The sequence below is a fragment of the Ambystoma mexicanum genome, chromosome 2q (assembly GCF_040938575.1).
Source record: "Ambystoma mexicanum isolate Mex_15411 chromosome 2q, UKY_AmexF1_1, whole genome shotgun sequence".
Classification (NCBI taxonomy): Eukaryota; Metazoa; Chordata; class Amphibia; order Caudata; family Ambystomatidae; genus Ambystoma; species Ambystoma mexicanum.
The window spans coordinates 877,722,418-877,742,491 of NC_090924.1; the positions used below are offsets into that span (position 1 = coordinate 877,722,418).

The 20,074-nt window shown below is 47.6% G+C and overlaps 1 protein-coding gene across 4 annotated transcripts in view; it reads right to left on the reverse strand.

Moving 5' to 3' along the window:
- Nucleotides 1–20,074, reverse strand: part of PDSS1 (decaprenyl diphosphate synthase subunit 1) — a 664,271-nt gene that overhangs the window by 160,432 nt on the left and 483,765 nt on the right. For all 4 annotated transcript variants that reach the window (XM_069648132.1, XM_069648131.1, XM_069648133.1 and 1 more), the window contains one exon: nt 14,492–14,572. In XM_069648132.1, coding sequence (XP_069504233.1) covers nt 14,492–14,572 — 81 coding nt within the window. The remainder of the gene's footprint in view (nt 1–14,491; nt 14,573–20,074) is intronic.

The window sequence follows — 20,074 nt, forward strand, 5'->3', positions numbered from 1 at the left end:
TGACTTACCTTTACTTTATGGCTCCAGCGCACACCACCCTATGTGGAGTGTTGGGGGGTTACATAGTAACTCCTTTAACCCATTCCTCATGTAACATTTTGTTACACTAACTCTCTTGAATGGCTGGTGGCAGTGGTTTCTTTTTTACTACCTAGTGACATGTATCTGCAGGCTGATACCTTAGCTGCAGTGCTGCACCCAAGGATGAGCATTTTCTCAAAATAGGCCCCGTCTTCTTTTTTTGCCATTTCTTGTTAGTTAAGTTTCTTCTGGGCTTTTACTCTGTTTGCATCAGGTTTGAATCCTTTGTGCGTTTTGCCTTGGGCAGGCTTCAGCCCGCCCAGGCTCCAGTGTGTCTGGAAAGGCAAGAGTTAGGGAGTGTCCCAAAATTTCCCTGTCCTTTGTCTCTAGGAGTGCCTGAGTGAAACTAGTTCCTATTGGCCGGCTGGCTGTCCTGCAGGACAGCCACCCTGCTGTGTGATTGACAGCCTGGGGCTGTGAATTAATGGGAACTTGCATAAAAAGCGAGGTTTTTGGGACCAAGCAGAGTCGACCACTGGAAGACAACATCCGAAGCAGAAGGTGAAAGAAGACGCCAGCAGCACCCTCCTGGACCGCGAAGTGCCCGGTGAAGCCCTGCAGCTGTGCTGACCCTGTTTTCGAAACGACACGGGGAAGACCTGTAAAGGACGACTTCCTCCCTTAGGCTGGTGGAACACTAGCCTTGAGACAAACTATTTTGGCGCAACCCCTGACTTGCTGCGACTTTCCAAGGCTGCTGAAGCCCAATACCTGGGCTACCTCGACCACCTGCGAGTGCATTGTCTTCCGAATCCGGACAGATCTTCGTGGGCATCCAGAGGACCCCACAGAAGCAAGAAATCTGCGTCCAGAGTCCAGGACCGAGGGATCAAGGAAATCCTAACCAGAGCTTTTCGTTCTTCTTTGGCGCAGAGAAAAAGGCACCAAAGCCACAAAGAGCCCCTGAATCAGTGGAAATCTATTGCTGCTGACTCCCTCTCTCGAGTGCTGCTGCAGGAGCTCGTCAGACATCGTCCCTTTCGTCACCACGACCAAGAACAAGGGTCTACTGCATTGCATCGTGAAGGCATCCCGTTGGAACAACTTCTTCGTTTCAAAGGTACTGTGGTGTTTGGGGTACATTATCATTTTGCCATTTGGGGTGCTTCCTATCATTGGGAGTGTGATTTAACCCTACACTAAGTTGACCTCAACTTACCAGCATTGGCCTTACAGCTTGTGCTTTCTAAAAGGTGACTCCTCTTGAGTTGCTGTGATTTCTCTTTTGAACACTGACAATTTAAGAAAATGTTCTAAAAATGGCATCAACGGCTACATTGTTTCAGCAACGTGATCAGTTTCACCGCAGAGGGTGCTGTATTCGAAATTTGCCTTGATCCTCGCAATAGCCTGGGAGCATATAACGCTCGGCTCTCTATGCGAGGCTCTTGCCTGACTTTTGGGAGTGCCATATAAACACAGCGCATGCAAAGTCACGTAAAGTCTGCAGTTGTATGCAGTGGGTGCGGACTAGTGAATATTATTTCAAAGTAAGTGACTTCTGAAAATAAGCGCTGCTTTAACCTAACTATCAATTTCGCTACGAGTTGGGGCGGAAGTATAAGGAGGTACTCTGTACCTAGACCCAGGGCTATGTCGCGCTCATATAATCTGCATAGCACAGCCTTAGGTGATGATCTCAATGCGCCCGAATTTGAAAGTCTTACTGAATGGGGTAGAAATCGAAAAATGTTGGAAAGATCAATCTTTAAACCATATCTACGGGTGGGGGCTGATCTGCTCCCCTGAGAGTCTTTGTGCAAGACAATCAAGTCCCCACGAGGTCGGGCTCCACTTGTCGCACGAATACAGAAGGGAGGGTCTCTGCGGCCTCTACGCCCACCCACCCAATCAGGACAGGTGTACTGTCTTCAAACATGGAATACACGCTTACCGCGACCACACTAAAAAAAATACTATTGCAGAATTGTTTCCGGCCAGTGGCATTTCGGCTGTGGAAGATTTGCCTCTGATTGAGAAAGGAAGCGCTCCATTGAAATCCAGTGAGGCGGGTACGCCCAACAGATATTATGGCATTGAGCTGCAGGGCCCCAAAGGGGGGACTTGGGGGTTGTGGGGATCAGGGGGCTCCTGTGCCCCAGATATCCCGGGACTCCTCCTTTGAATTAAATGCCATATCGGCACTGCTTGAAGTATCAAGGATTGTGGCAGAAAACCGTCCCAAGGATAGGGAATTTAGGCCACCCCAAATGCATAGGACTACGCAGACTGACCACGCACCAGTGAATACATACAACTTAAAATTTCGTTATTACCTCGTTGATCAAGGTGTTTGAAGCTTTAAAATCAGAGGTGTTCCAGCACCCAGGATTACTTCTGGAAATCACCAAAGACATGGGGATCAATGAAACGTCACTGGTTGCCCTGAAATCAGCTATCAATGGTTCAGTGGGGGAGACACTGAAGGAGTTCAGAATTGAAACAAAAAAGCAGTCAGAAAAGTTGGATCAATTACAAAAACACTGGGAAGCGGCTGAGGAACTTGGTTGACTAAATCTGAACTTGTCTGAAGATAAGAGGGGTATGGAACGTGGGCCTATTGAGACTCATTCTTCGGGTCAAGAATGTTCAAGTCAAGAACCCGTAATCAGCCCCTTGGATGATGCACCTCTTTTTACTTCAGCCCTGGAAGAACTTGTGTGCGCTTAGCTCAGTTGGCGGATGAGCCCGATATTGTGCAATTGTGCTCGAGCCCCCCCCCGCCCTCTAAGAGGGAGACCCTGGAGGGGAGGGTACCCAATAAGAAATCTAGCAAGTCCAACAGTAAAACTAAAAAGAGACGGAAGAAGCTCCTCCTTGACCCGACTTGGAGATACAAGTGTATGTGAGGGAAATCAAGAAAACAAAAAAGCTAGAAAAAACAGGAGTACGGACCCAAGTCATTTCATTCGAAGACTTAAAGAAGCAGAGCAAGATAGTATGGAAATACCAAAGCCTGGGGCGACGGGGAAAAGAAAGAAAAAGGTGGATTCCTCCCAGTCTGTTAATAAAGAAAGTATCAAGAGGACCAAACTTGGGTAGCCATCTGGTCGAGAACCCGCACGTCCTCATCTTACATCACCAATCGGGAGTGTGCCCACAAGCTGCTCCTACGCTGGTACCCCACCCCACTCCCCTCTCCTCCTCCATCACTTTCAGCAGGCGCTGGACCCGCACTGCTGGCGTCTTTGCAGACTCCGAGGATCCTATTTCCACATGTGGTGGACTTGCCCTAAGGTGAGAGAATGTTGGTCCCAATGCCTTTCCACGATAAAAGACATTACCTAAGTGGCAATTCCTGGCCCCCCGAAAACTTCCTCTTATGGATCCCGGTCCCAGGCTCCTACCCAATAACAGGAAGGAGGGCAGCCCTTATAACCCAACTTTTGCTGGCGGAAAAAATTACTGTGGCACGCACTTGGAAATCCACTGAAGGCCCCTTGATGACCCTCTGGTGGATTAAGCTCTGGGACATCTTGATAGCCGAGATGGTTACTGCAGCCAAGGCAGGACTCTTTCACCGCTTTGCAAACATTTGGGCGCCGCTGTTAGACTATGACCAGAACTACCCGGCACTGACTTATAAGCTGTGCTTAATCGCGGGAGCCCTGCACTCGAACAGCGAGCATCCATCGGTCGACCCAGCTCAGTGAGACTGAAAGAAAAAGCTGAACCTAGGTGGTAATAGGGGAGGGATGAGGGAAATGTCGTTTTCATATGCCACGCTTGGGGTTGCAATTAAATGTTGATATATATGTTCACCTGTAAACCAACGAGCATGAAAATAACAGTTGGGAGCCAGACTTAATTGCAACGCGAGTGCCTCAAGATTGCTCCTATATTTCTCAGAGGCAAACAGCGTATCGATACACCAAAAGGGAGGGGAAGTGGTGCTCCGTCTGGTCATTGTAAGGAACAGCCTTATAATAATTTAACTGTTTCTGGTAAAGGCCCCCCGCCTCAGCATATCGACACAAATATGATGGTTTTAGGGGCAGGTGAAAGTACTGTAGAGCACTCTGAGAATTGCACCCTCACTGAGGACACAGGGAGTGAAAAAGTTGGTGTTTGTGCACATATGCTCTGCTCATGTATGCAGGACTCTTCTGTTCGCCCATTACGGGCTCAAGTGAAAAGACCATAGGGTCCCCTGCTTAAGAGGACGCCAAGAGTTTTCATTTCCAGAACAGACATGACAAATCCAAAGAGAAGCCACTTAAACAGGTCTACAATTCTGTCAATTATGAATGAAAACCCTCATCTCTAATTTTGTCACGAGAGCAGACATTGAATATGTTCGATTTCCTTATTGTCCATCATCCGACATGGTGAAGTTAGGTTTAAAATCTAGACTTAACACTCTCTGACTCACTTTGATACAGGCGCCACCATTCCAGCATAAATAGCGCTTGAAAATGACCCAATGTCAACACAGCACTGACAGCAGCCATCACCGCACCAGCACGTTGCCCCTTGCATTTTGACTGCCGGCCTCGAGTGATCTTGGTTCTCTTTGTTTTGCCCTTCACAATGACCGTCAGGAAAGGACCAAAAGTGTTTGTTGGGGAGCTGACGTGTTATACCAGAAAACCAACCCTATAGTCGAACGATACGTATAATATGTTGGCCAGAAGCCAAATCGTATCATGTGGCAAACATCGCAATCCTAGACTCGTCAATGTAACCAAAGGGCGTCCATTTTGTGAAATGTCGGCCATTTGCTTTTTTCTTTTCTGTCAATACGCTTAGCAAATGTATTCTATGTTTTACACTAGCACACCGTGCGAGGCTACGGCTTAAATGCTGAAATACTTACAGACAGGAATGTCAAACTGTGCAGAAATACATTGTTTTTTTCTCTTACTAAGTCCTTGAAGTCGAGCAGAAGCCGCATCTAATCAGTAGTCCAGGTGCCGAGTTGTCTTGCAAGCGCTGTTGTAAAAGGCAGTTATATTATATGAATTATATTCTCCTAGCGGTGCTCCTTCGCGGAGAGTGGTATTTTCTGCTTCAGAACTATCTGACCCTTAGCTCATGAGCTGAAACACACAGATAACATAGTAAGGAATGTTTCCCTGCTAAGAACAGGATATCCTTGCCAAGCCAGAGCTCCATGTTCCTCATAACAGAAAGCTGTCTCTGCTGCCTTTGCCATAATAACTATGTTTAGGCTGAATGAAGACTTGTCATAATTGTCAATCACTGAACCCTAGCCTGTATGACATGTATGAAGGTGGGTCAAATTGCTTTAGCAAAGGATATGTCTAATGTATATATATTGCTGCTGAGCGCTATTCGCTCTCTCTCGCATCTCACAGTGTTTGGGAACACACGTCGTGAGGCGGTGAGACCCAGTCACCCGACTGAGAATACTTTGAAATAAACCAGCCTTGTTTGGACAACGAACCTCGCGTCTGACGTGTCATTTTAGTATATGGTTATTGTGCCTTTGTTTCCATATGCAGTCTTTATGGCCTAACAGACGGGCATAAAGACCCATCTCTCAGCACTCCTTTGGGCCCACGGTCCGTCCCTGCAAGATCTGGACCCTCCTGTTATCCCTCCAATCTCTGACGATTGGAGGGATAACGGAAGGGTCCTGGGCTTGCAGGGACGCACCGTCGGCCCAAAGGAGTGCTGACAGATGGGTCTTTATGCCCGTCAGCTGCAGTGTCGATGGTTGGGGGACATTAACGTATCATCTCAAAATCTGCTCCCAGACTCAGTGCTATGTGGACAGGGTTGGACTGGGCTATACAATTGTCTCGGACACCAATTAAAAAAGGGGCCCATTGTTGTAAATGGCTATTCATTCCTTTTCTGACACTGTTTGAATAGTACCCAAGAGGGAGGTTTTTTTAAATAAAATGGGATGCATATTGTGCATTTTAAAGAATATTTACTCTGCAACACTGGTCAAAACTATTATCCACACAGTGCAGTAACTCATCAAACTGGCCAACATTGGCCAAAAAAGTGGCCCACTTTGACCAAAAAAAACTGTCCCACACCAACATTTTGTGTTTTTGATTCGGCCATGGGGCTATTGCCCTATAGGCCCGTCCGAGGCTGTATTTGGATGAGTGTTGGTTTAAGAAAGAGGAGGTTTGGCGTGGTTTATGAATCTTCGGCCTTCAATTGTGGGTAGGGTGATGCAGCGTGGCTTCAGCCTGCAAGGCAAAGCTGTGATTAAGCTAGCTCTCAGCCCCAACAGCCCAGGGAGCCAAGTGGGCAAGCAGCTCTAAAAGACTGAGCTGGGAGGGACTCAAGCCGACGTTGAGGCCCAGATACTGAAACTATGCGCCTGATAATGAGATAATTGGGGATCACAGACATGGCACATCCTCTTGTTCTGTCACCAGTCTCCAGTCCCCACAATGCCTGTTAAGGGGTAAGGCCAGCCCTCATATGCCCAGTAGCATATATTGCAGCCCCTATGCCCCTTGCCATTGTTTTCCCTGGCCATACATGACCATTTGCAGTTGTCTCTTTAAGAAGCATGGTTAGCAACTGAATGTGCAATAACAGTTTAGACTAGTCACTTTGTGCCAAGGAGTAGCAGCCCATGTTCCTTGTGCTGCTCCAGTGGATATCCTGTGTTCTTTGTTGGTTGTATATACTGCATCCTCTGCCATATTCATGGTCTCTTTGTGTGCCCAGTCCTCATTGCCTGCAGCCTAAGTCGGATTGGCGCATAAAATTGTCTCGGGCACCAATTAAAAAGTGTTCCCCATTGCAAATGGCAATTAATTCCTTTTGTGACGGATTGTTTGAGTAGTACCAAGGGGGGTGGGGGAGAACTGACTGATAAAATGTGATGCAAATTCAGCATTTTAAAGAATATTTATTCAGTAAGACTGATCAAAACTACTATCCGCATGCTGAAGTAACTGATCAAACTAACCATGCGTGCTATATATTTTTAGAGATCCATTAAGTGATTTAGACCACAGCATTAATTTCACACACGTCTGAATGCCCTATTACAGCGTTTTCTTTTCTTACCCTTGATGTATTTATATTTATAATTTAATGTGGTGATTCCGACTTTTGTGACTTATCCACAGCATTTTAACTGTGTGCTTGTTTTTCCAGATTATTCATATGGGAGTCAGCTTGTTTTGAAGGGACATTCAGCTTGTTTTTTTCTTCCAACCTGGCAACACTGGTTGTAGATGGTGGCATAACCCGAACAACCCTTGTGAGGACTGGAGCGAGAAGCGTGGGAGTAGCGCCCTGGACCCCTAACCGCGCGCTACGGCTTATGAAGCAGACTTGATGCGGTACCTGAAATAATGGTGGCACACTAGAGCGTTCCACACCAGGAATTGCCCCTGTGATGCACTGACCAGAAACACTGGGAACGACGCCCTAATAGGAGAAGGAGCACGAGAGGAGCGTGAGGAGCGTGATGAGCCCATTGAGGTGGAGGCCAGCGGCCCACACAAAGTAGGAGGCAGCAGTGGCCGCAAAGCAGCCCAGTACCCTGTGGTAGAACGGGCGCATAGCTTCGCTAACAAAGAAACCGCCGCCAGGGGCCCCGCCACGTGCCGTGATAGCCCATATACTGAACTATAAAGACATAGAAAAAATGATAGAACACTTAAGGAAGGGCGGTATAATACAAACAGCATCTGCTAAAATTATAGTGTATACGGATTACACTCTGCAAGTGCAGAAGCTGTGGATGCACTTTACTTCAGCGAAGAAACGATTGCAGGAATCCAACCTCAAGTACATGCTGTTATATCCGGCCAGGCTGAAAGTTACACGCAAGGGACGTGCCCTTTTCTTTGACACTCGGAGGAAATACACAAGTGGATGGACACAGAGCATCTGCCATCAAGAACCGAGGAACAGTTGATCGATAAAGCGGGGGTGTAAGCAGAGCATCTTACAAGCAATGAGAGAAGATAAGGAGCAGCGCCAACACTATCAGCAACAGACCTGAACTTGACAAGCTTCAACACATGATACTCGACATAGCAGTGCAGACTCCAGAAATATAGAAGCATGCGCTGCGAAGTCGCAACCTTTACCCAAACATTGTTCCTTTTTTGGTTCGGATAATAGCGGTTACGTATCCGCCTTCTGCACCCCTGCACCGGAGGTCGCGACAGCTGGTGTTGGAGCGAGAAGCAGGAATACCTGAGCTTGAGGTACATAGATGGGCAATTGTTGGGGGTTGGGTGGCACGGGGAGTTGCTGGATGGGGGATCAGTCTATATATTCACACCTAACACGCATATTATAACGGTTAGACTACGAAGATACTTCACACATTTCACACATGGCCGGGGAACTTAGGATAATAACCTGGACCATCAGGGGACTTAAAAGCTACATCAAAAGGAATAGGATGGCATTCTTGCAGCGACAAAAAGTAGACCTAGTGCTCTTACAGGGGAGACCCCTCACCCAAGAGAAACAATCTGCCCTTACCAGAAGGTGGAATGGCACTACTGTGGGCTCACCGTATGCGGCTTATGCCAGAGGAGTATTGACATGGTTTGCACCCTCTGTGCCCTTCCGTGTGACAGACTATTGCAGACAAGGATGGTGCTGGTGTAAGTCTTCTTAGAAAAACAGGAGCTGTGTATCCTTAACACCTATGCCCGAATCAAAATACTGCGGCCTACATCCGTACGCTATATAAAAAAGTTGGCCCATTTAGAGGCTGTACAGTAGTCTGGGGGGGGAGATTTTAACTGTACACGAGACCCACGACTAGATAGGTAAGGCAATTACATGAGACACCCAACCCCCCCACCCCCGGCCAAAGTGTTAAACACCCTGCTACATGAGTTCAACTTGATATATGCAGGGCCCTCCACCCGCATTACGCAGCCCCGCATTATCTACATACTAGATTAGATTAGATTATGTCTTTACAGGTGCAGAAACAATGGGTGAATTCTCGGCTGCGGAATATACGGCAAGGTATGATGAGATAGGATATGGCATTTATAACAGGCCTATACACAAGATTTTCAAGGTGTGATGAGGCAAGGAAGGGGGAACAGAGGGAAGACAGCGATCCTTACTAGGCCAGGTGTCATTCAGATCGAGCAAGTGCATAGGAGGGGGGAAGGGGAAAGTGCGGGGGGAAGGGGAGGGGACAGTGCAGTACATGGGATAAATAGAATAAACAATAAGTAAGTACGGCCAGCAGATGGCAAGTGCAAGGGTAAGTGCAGACATCAGTTGTCGAGTGCTGGTAGTGTGACTGTAGGGATACAGAAAACAGTTCCCAAGTGCGGGGGTTGCCAGGAAGGCAGTGCAGATGTGTGTGACTGGTGGGGGAGGTACCTGGGCCGGAGATCAGAGGGTGGCCAGGTAACCAGTGCAGTTTCAGTTTCAGCCAGGCAGTCAGCAGGGGAGAGGAGGAGAAAAAGCAGAAGCAAAGAGAAAGGTTTTGAGGTGCTTACGGAACCAGAGATGATTCTCCTCAAGTTTCAGGGAGGCTGTTCCAGAGAGAGAGGCCCCAGCCGAAGAAAGATCTACCACCAACTTGTTGCTTGGAGAAGCGACTGACCCTGAGGGAGTTGGAGGCAGATGAGCGAAGAGCTTGAGAAGGTAGATATTTAGGAAGGGAGAGTTGAAGATATTGAGGCCCGAGCCCCCAGAAGGCCTTGTGGACAATGCAGAGGGTTTTGAACTTAATCCTTGTTGCCACTGGGAGCCAGTGCAGAGATTTCAGTCCTGGAGAGATATGATCTCTGGGCTTGAGGCCAAGGACAAGTCTTGCAGTCCTGTTCTGGCTGAGCTGCAGAGGGCAGAGAGTAGAAACAGGAAGATTTAGAAAGAGGCTGTTGCAGTAGTCCAGCCTAGAGAGAACCAGAGCTCTGGAGACAGTGAGCTTCTGGGCAAAGGAGGGGAAAGGAAGAATACCTCTGAGGAGGTGCAGCTGGTAATGTGACTTCTTAGAGACGCCCGAGATGTGATGAGAGAAGTAGAGTGTGGAGTCGAAGATGACCCCGAGGTTTTTAGCCTCACAGGTGGAAGCAGGAAGAGGGCCAAGAGAGGCAAGGCAAAGAGCTACAGCAAAGGAGGAAGTGGGAGTGCCGATGAGGAGAATCTGTCTTACTGGCATTAAGGCAGTGATCATTGGCAGCACACCACTACTGGATAGCAGCCAGTCAGAGAAGGAGAAGAGGTGGCTGAGGGTAGCCTGAAAATGAGCCGAGTGTCATCCGCATAGCACTGGAAGTTGGGGCAGAGCGCGGCAATGCGGTGGGCAAGAAGTGCCAGGTATTGGTTTAACAGCCAGGCAGGGAGAGAGGTTAGATCCCTGGGGAACACCACAGGTAGAGATAAAGATAGAGGAGAGGAACCAACCAAGTTGAACCTGGGAGTGTCGGTCAGAAAGGAAAGAAGTCAGCCACGCCAGGGCCCGACCGGTGATCCCAAGGTTATCACGGAGACGGTTGAGCAGGATGGGATGGTTGACCGTGTCAAAGGCAGAAGAGAGATCAAGTAAGATGAGGACACGGGGGTGTTGGAATCAAGGTTGGAGAGCAGGTCTTCACGGATGTTCAGGAGAGCAGTTTCCGTGCTTCTGGCAGCTCTGAAGCCAGACTGATGATCATGGAGACAACCAACAGATTCAGTGTGAAGATTTAGCTGGGAGAGGGCCAGCTTTTCCAAGAGTTTTCCCAGGAAAGGAGTGATGGAGATTGGGTGATAGTTAGCCGGGCATGTCGGCTCGGCAGAGGGTTTCTTAAGAAGGGGGTGCACAATGGAGTGCTTCAGGGGGGAAGGGAAGACTCCAGTGGCGAAGGAGTGGTTGCAGAAGTCGGCCAGGGCAGGAGCCAGGGAGTCGATATGGTGCTTGATGGTTTTGGAGGAACAGGGATGAACCTGTTTTGATGAGACTTTCGTAGATCAGACTTGTCTAGAAACCGCGTCTGGGGAGAACAGGGGAAAGGCAGAGAAGGAGGGAGGAGAGGTGGCTGAAGAGGGGTCAGAGGAAGAGCAGGGAGTAGAGGGGGGAAGGGGAGAGGAGGAGAGAGAGGACAGGATGTCCTGAGTTTTTTTTATATGAAATGAGAGTTCAGTGCCGTGCGGAGGGCCTGGGAAGGGACAGGAGAGGTAGAGACTGCGGCAGGATTGGCAAGTTCCTTGCAGATTTTAAAGACGCGGGCTTGGATGTGAGCTCTCTTCTTGGAAAGGACAGAGAGCCGGTATTGCCTTTGGCGCAGACAGCAGGCCAGTTTGTCAGAGGATGTACATGAAGCATGCCATTTCCTCTCAGCCACCCTGCACATGCGTTTAAGGGTAACGAGGTTGGAGTTGTACCAGGAGTTGCACTTGGCTTTGGGCTTCAGGCGGATCCTAATGGCAGGGGCTAGAACATCAAGAGTATCAGATATAGCAGAGTGGAGCATGGAAAGGGCTGTGTCAGGGTGTGAGTCAGCCAGAGAGGGAGGGGGGGGGGGTTGAGAACGTGTTGGCAAAAGCCTCAACTGACACGCGCTTCACAGGTCGGATGACCAAGAAGGTGGTTGGCAGTGATGGAGTTGGCTTGGCCTGAGGGGTAGAGAGGGTGAGCTGGGAGGAAAGGAGAAAGTGATCACTCCAGGAGAGAGGAGTGGTGAGAGGGACAGAAAGGGGAAGGTCTGAGGAGATCAGAACATCCAGAGTGTGCCCTACAGAGTGAGTCGGGCCAGAGGGGAGAACAGAGTGAGAGAGAATCGCAAAGGTGGCGAAAGAATCCAGAGGAAGGACAAGAGGCATCCAGGTGGAGGTTGAAGTCTCCAAGAAGGGGGAGTTGAGTGGTCAGGACCAGGAGTGAGGAGGAGAGGTCCGCCCACTCAGAGAGGAATGAGGAGATCGGACCAGGTGGCCGATAGATAGTAGCCACAGTAAGGGAATGGTTAGGAGAGAGTGAGATCCTGCAGACAAGGCAAGAGTGTTGTCAGACCATGCATCACTCATGGTTATGTGGCAAGCTTTCCCTTCAAGGGCACGCATCCCGACCTGGAAGCTCAGAGGGAAAGCTTTGAGGCATGGAGCATTTCGATAAAACCTTAGTTCGGGCCTTAGGGACTACTTCGAACATAATACAGGAAGTGTTATTTCAGCAGGGACACTATGGGAGGCTTTTAAGGTGGTTAGAAGGGGACTAGCAATCGCCAAAGTAAGAGGGATCCGGGCCACAATTGAAGGATACTTAGACAGAAATGAAGCCGAACTATAAAGACTTAATTGCACGGAAGGTATGACTAGAGATCAAGCCCAAGAAGGCTGAAGCAAGAATGCCCAAAACATTGGCATAGGCTGGTGGTACTAAACTATGGAAAATATGTAGAGAAGCAGCATGCGGAGGGCGACAAGCCGGGGCGACTACTTGCCTAGTTCTGTAAAAGTGACTCCAAGCGAGACATTATACGATCAATTACTGGTGCAGATGGTGAACTGTGCATGACACAAGAAGGGATTAACAAGAGATTCTTTGAGTATTACAAAAATGTGTATACAGATACATCTGGGTTAGATCCCTCTGAGATAAACGAGGCACTAGAACTAATAGAGCTTCCGAGACTAGACCCCACTGCAGCAGAGTGCTAGAAGCTCCTATAACTTTAGAGGAACTGACGGCCACCATAAAAGTGTTACCATCCGGCATGACACCAGGATCGGACGGATTGCAGAGCAAATTCTATAAAGAGTTCATCACAGAGATCACATTACTAGCAATGCTTAACGAGGTGTTTGAAACTGAGGTCCTCACACTGTCATTAAGGGAATCCATCATCATACCCCTACTTAAACCCAATAAGCCAGACACAGAGTGTGGATCGTATAGGCCACTGTTGTTAATCAGGATGGGAAAATATTGACTGCCCTGCTAGCCAACAGGCTTAAAACGGTGATAGCCGAGCTCATACACCCAGACCAGACTGGATACATGCCAGGTTTGGCAAAGTCTACACCGCCTCATAGACCATACTAGAGATAGCACAGAACAATATGCAGTGGCCACCCTAGACGCGGTGAAGGCGTAAGACTCTGTAAGATGGCCATGGCTGTTAGCCACACTAGAAAAGGTTCGGATTGGGATCCACCTATATTAAATGGGCACGGCTACTGTACAACAAGCCGGTCTCGAGGGTCAAGACAGGAAACCAGATCTCAGAACAGTGGGTACTAGAAAAGGGCACGAGACAAGGGTGCCCATGGTCCCCAATGTTGTTTATATTGGCCCTGGAACTCTTGGCGGCATACCTCGGAACAGAGTACAAGGAAGCAGGCATAAACACGCACAGCAGGTGGAGTCTGAATATAAAAATCAAAACACTTTACGACACCACCAAAGGAGGCCATGAAGTGTCAAGGCTAATGACAACCCAACAAGGGGATACAATGCAGAAGACTCGCATCAAACGAGAAGCAGACCTGCAGGTGCCAATCAGCTTTGGGGTGTGGGAGCGAGTGCGGGCGTATCACAAAAAAGTGTCTAGAAAAGCAAGACTACATTTAATACATTGTATGTGACCCACAGAGAGTATCTAACCCCACGAAGAGCTGCACGATTCAGCAGGACACCAGAACAGAATTGTCCAAAATGCATGCTCGCTGAGGCGGACATGGTACATAAGTTCTGGGCCTGTAATAAGATTCAACACCTGTGGGGAGAAATTGCACAAATGCTAGCCAGAGCAGCGATAACTCTAGACATACAATCCCTTATTGCTTGCCTGCTAGGTGTCTTCCCACAACCTAGACAGGTGAAACACATCAGTAAACTGAGAGACTTGGCGTATGTGCTGGCTAAGTGCAGGTTAGCAATGAGCTGGAAGGCACACAAGACCCCAGCATCACAGCTGTGGTGGATGTACCTCCTTAAGTGGACGTTGGCAGAGATCTCTGTGTGGCAAGAAGCAGCCCGTTCGGATCTGTACTCATGTAGATCATTGCTCCAACAACTGTTTGCCTCAGAACATGGAAGCCCTGAATTGAGCAGCAGACCCGGCTGATGACGCCATGGTAGTAAAGTCAAGCATAATATACCATACACCTAACCGAAATAAGCTGGCGCCAGGTTAGACAGGTGACTTAGGCTGGCATGGGGGGTGGGGATGAGGGAACGAGGGAGGGGGATCTAGGGGGTGGAACGTGCAGACTTCAGTTTTTTGTTCATTATCATGCTGACACAGATGTATGTCTAAGTTACATTAAAATGTTTAACAAATATTTTTTAAAAAGCAGAAACACAATTAACTTCTATGCGGCATAGAACATTCTTTTAGTTGGTGATCTGTCCTAACATCAGCAATTCCCACCTTCAGCCATCCCTGGCCCCACATTTCTGCTCATCAGTCTGAGAGGGTAGATACAAGTTACATAACAGAAATATGAAAGTGAAAATGGTGCAATCGCTCCCCCAAAAACAGTCAGCATACAATACCTGAAAAGCTATGCCAATATTTTTTCCGTACTGGTATGCAATCTCATGAACCTTTGGATCAGGACAGCCCAAAATTGAGACCTGCAATAAAAATATTTAAGTTGTATAGAATGAAAGGCTTACTTTTTTGTTTTAAACTTTTCTAGTGAATGTATGGTGGGCCATATCCAATAGGCATCTCGTTCAATTATTGAAACTATTTAAATAACATTTACTTAACCCTACTTCAGGGATCAAAACAAAGAGTGGGAAATCAGGAGCTCCTAGGTATAAGTGATCACACTGTCAGCAGGAGCTACTGCTAGAGCACATGGAGCTAGTATTGTAAACCGTATGGAGCCAATCTAAATGTAGAATGAGATTCAAGTACTGGCATATTACATCTTTTAATACAATAGAACAGGGCCCCGAATGTAGTAATGCTAAAATGAAGGAAAAAATTAAAATCCAGTTCTTTAAACAATGCAGAGTAAATACAAAGTTATTATGACTGTCTACTCACTGTAATGTATATGTTCACCACCTGACTCTAGTATTGTAATTCCAAAAAGCACACACTTGTAAATGCACTGCATACATTGACAATGTTTAAAACACATCACAATTAGAAATGCATGTTTATGTAGATCGCAAATAGCCAACACAGGTGGGTAATGTTACATGTATGTATGGCATCACATGTCTTAGAATCAAAAGTAAATCCGGGTAGTAGTCCGTTAAGCTAAGCAGGCTCTTCCAAGCTACAAGCAGGAGCCAAATGGCTCTCAGCTCCTTTCGACTTATAACTGCAATGCCTGATCAATCAATCTGATTTGAGAACCAGCAAGTCCTGTACTTTTAACCACAATATTGCTCTCTGTATTTGCTCCCTATTTTTATAACCACAATTCTAGTGGCTATGGCAAGGACATGCCCATCCATGTCCTGATGATTTATAGGACTAAAACAGGAACTGGGCAGCCATATCATCTGCAGTAAAGAAATTAAAAAGAGCCCCAACATCACATGATTAAAATGAGTCAATTTAACCCAACAGAAAACGTGTGGTTAAAACTCCTTAAGTGCCAGGCTATTATGCAAGTCTATGCAAAAAGGATGAGCATACTCGTCCTTGGCACGAAAAGACCTCTCGTGGGAAAGGAGAATAAACACATGGAGCTAAAACAAAACACAAATCAGGTTACCAGCAAGAGGAAAGCCAACTGAGCATCAAGTGCAAGATCTTGTTTTTTCTCACTCCATCTTTTACACTTTTAATCATACAATATAAGCTTATGTTTAAATAGGCAATCCTTTTAGATTCAATGGAGTACATACATAAAACAAAGAAATTATGTAATAAATAAAATAGTTAAGTAATGTGTGCATAATGGAGGATGGGAAACACTTATGTTAAAAGTGCTTCAATATGGGGGGGGGGCGCTGTTGCACACAAACCAAGATGGCTGTTTCGCTTTAGAGCTCCAGCTACCCGGTGTTCTTAAAGGTCACTACTTGCTTCTGAACCTGGCCCATCCAATGCCCTTACACAAATTTGGGTACCTGACAGTGTTGGCACTTACCTGCGTCACTCAGGAACCAGCACAACTGCATCTCCAGCCCAATTTAGGCGTCTCAGGCTCTGGCGTGCCACAGTGCATAAAAATGGCGGATGCTGTGTGAGCATCCCAAGGGGGACTAGCCTTGCACGCTTTGGCCTCGCTGGACCGGAGCATGGAAGAGATTTGTGCGACTGTGGCAGCGGGGCACAGGGGACACTTGCCGACCCTCTTTTTCAAGCGAGGCAGCTTGCCGCAATACTACGCCCGCTGCTGGACCTTCGCAGTGGGGGCTGCTGAGCGGGCGACCAAGGAAACGGCTTTGCGGGGGGACCGGGCTGCCTCCATAGCGCTGCGCCTTGCATGGTGCAAGCGGCATCATCACCCCCTTTGATCTTCTGTGCCTCATCCACCTCCGGGATCCACCACTCCTCAGGCAGCGTGACCGGTGAACACTGGTTGTGGTGCGGGCCCACAACACACAGCCTAGTTTTTTTCGGCGAACCATGCTGATGGAGCACTGTGCCATGCCTGAAATCTCCCTTGACTGCCTGGTTCCCTGATTGAGCAAGAATACACCCACACAGGGTCCGAAGTAACAGTGCATTCCAGCACCCCCTCATCTGACAGAGGATTTCCCCCAATGGCCACAAATAGGGCTCCTACATGTGCAATTTCTTTCAGTTTGGGGATCACACTTCTGGAGCCCATGAGGGTGTGCTGCTGCTCGTCTGTTTCATTTAAGGGCTCAATACAAGATCTGCACTGTGAGCCCTTGAATGCATTTGTCCCCACGTTGATTGCCCTCTATTGCTGGTAGATATATGGTGTCTCCCCGCGTTGTGGGTGCTGCATAGTGCCCTTACTGATTATTGTGAATTCACCCAGTGAAGTGCCTTCTGAGACTTGACCCAGGTCACCCTGCACTTGATGGAAGAGCTTTGCATGTCCGCTGGCTGCACATGAACTATACTCCCTGCGGCTGGCTCGCATGTTGGTGAACTGTATACATTTCTGTCTTCACTATCGATCTGCCTTTTTCTACTGACGCCGGCGCTGCTAGGCCCCGCTCCCTCGAACTACTGTCCCCTAGCTCCCTTTGTGGTGGAGGTGGTGCTTTCCCAAAGGGGGGGGGGGGAGTCAGCTGCTTTAGACCTGTGTGCTCAATGGCTAGAGAGGACAAAAGGGCCTGGGACGAAAGTAAGCTCCATGAACATGTACGCCAAGAACAACCTGAAGACGCCTGAAATTGCATGCAGCACTACGTTGTTGGAAGAAGCCATGGAGTTAAGTGAACCCACAGAAACTCAACACATGATGGCTTGGCTTACATGCAGGAGGGATTCTCTGCTATCCATACTGAGCTGGATAACATTAATGGCACTGTTAGCGCCATCAAGTCACGCCTGGAGAAAACTGACCTACAATCGACTGAGGCAGAAACCACAGTGGGAGCAGTGGAAAGAGGACGTCTCCTTGTTGAAAGCCGATGTCGCCTCATTGACTAAGCAAGTCCTAACGGTTACTATAAAGAATTACTAACTCGACTCCAGATCGTGCCGTAACAATATCCGGATCATCAGGGTCCCGGAGAACAACCTTGACGGCTCCATGGAGCATTTCGTGGAACACACCATCCTGACCCTGCTCAACAATCCTAAACTGTCACTGCAGTTTTCAGTGAAGCAAGCCCACCAATCCTTTGTGCCAAAACCGAAACCTGGTGCACCAGCTCGTCCGATAATTGTCTGGTTATTAAACTACTGGGACAGGGATGCTATGCTGCGTGCTGCCTGTGAAAAGGGGGAGCTTTTCTTAGGCTCCTGTAAGTTGCATACTTACCCAGACTTCTCTGTAGCTGTGCAGCAGGAAAGGAAATCGTTTGACAGTGAGAAGGAGGCCAGGCGAGCAGGGCATGACATACACAATTCTATACACAGTCAAGATGCATACTGAAAGTAGCAGCAAGACATACTTCTTTACACTTCCTGAGCAGGCCATGACATTTCAGGATGAACGCCCCACTTGGGTTGTGACGCTCTTCTTTTTGCCTCAAATCTCAGTCACAATATGTTTAGACTCCCATTTCTGCTAGTCTTTTCTGATGATTGGGCTCTGTCTTATTGTAAACGACATCGAAGGGTGGATGTGGTGGGATCATTTTCAGTGTTTTCCATTGCGCCTCATTTCCTTCATTGCACATCAAGAGAAATATCGATGTTTAAGACTACATATTTCAATGGTTGTTGTAGAGCCATGCGCCAGCCTCCCCATGCAATGTTGCAAAGTTTGTTGCAATTACTATTTTGGGGGATACATCTTCCTGATAGGGGGGGGTGAGGAGTGGGTTGAAAATGCACTCTGTTCTGCTGTAGAAGTTCTATTGATTTGTAGACAATGTTTGAGGAGAAACATTTTAGATGTGCTTCTTTAATGGTGTTTTCTCGACAGGTGAGAATGTATGGTTTGCATGGCAGGGATGGGTGAGCTCACGTGCTTGAGATGGAATGTGCGCAGGCTTGGCAATCCTGTTAAAATGTGTGAGCTCATGATCCACACTGACCGTCACAAGGCCAAGCTTTTGTTTTTTACAAGAAACCCATGCCATAGCCACGGGATGTGACGGGTTTGCTAAAAACGGGGCTAAAAATAGGTTTTACACCACATATTCCACACAGTGTAATGAGTGATAATCCTGCTTTACAGCTCTATACCATTGAAGCATAGAAAGGTTTACACAGACCCTGTGGAGTGGTAGGTCGTGGTCCATGGGGTGCTGGCCAGGAGGGAGATGATCGTGTTGAATGTGTATGGTCCTAATGTGGATGACCCTTCTTTCTACACTGAAATCAAGGATATGCTAGCTCTCTATCCCTAGATACCTATACTGTGGGGTGGTGATTTAATACCATTTTGAATGAAGATTTGGACAGGTCTGGTCCGAGCTGCAAGACACTTACGAAGGCTGCTCAAATTGTATGCAACAGAAGAACAAGTTACTTACCAACTGTAACGTTCTTTCGACTGGATGTTTCTCCCACGTATTCCTCATGATATTCGTATCCTGCCAGCTTTACTGCTTCAGAATTTTTTTTCTCGCCAGAGGGCGCTGTGCACGAGTTTGTGGCGTCGATGTCCCTCGACGGGCTCCGTACTGTGTCAACGTCACCATTAGCATAAGTAGCTTGTGTCGCGCCCGCTGGCTTCAGTTCTGTTTTTAAGGAAATATTCGAGGAACACCAAAGCGTACCCCATGACTGATAGACCCTTTGTGAGAGGAGAGTGTAATTTACGTAAACTGTACTGCGGGGTAGGATGGGAGGGGCAATGAGGAATATGTGGGAGGTACATCCAGTCGAAAGAACGTTACAGTTGGTAAGTAACTTGTTCGAATGGATTGTGTCCTCCCACATATTCCTCATTTTATGATAGACTCCCATAGCAGTGACAATTTTGGAGGTGGGATTACTAATTATTTTTCTCATGTACGGAATGAAGTACTGCCTTGGCAAAAAAACCTTCATTGGAAGAAGAGGCATCTAAGCAATAATGCTTGATGAAGGTATGCATTGATGTCCATGTTGCAGCTGAACAAATATCTTCTGCAGGGACTCCCCTCTTCAGAGCCGCATAAGTAGCCACCCCCCTAGTGGAATGGGCTCAAAGCCCATCCGGTGGGTCCTTTCCTGCCAATCTGTAGCACTCAATTATAGGCAGAATGATCCAGCGGGATATAGTCTGTTTTGTCACCGCTAATCCCAATTCATGGCCTGTATAACCTACAAAAAGTTGGTCATCTTGACGCAATTTTGACATTCTTGAAAGGTAAAAACTGAGAGCCCTTTTTGGGTCCAGTCTATGCAGTCTCTCCTTCTTTGCCCAAACGAGGAGGAGGGTAGAATGTTGGTAATATGATTTTTGGTGACAAGTGGAAGGCAGAAACTACTTTTGGTAAGAAAGAGGGGTTAACCTTAAGAACCACTTTGTCCTTGTAAAAAGTAGTATATGGAGGTTTACATGGGAGAGCCTGTAGTTCACTAACACT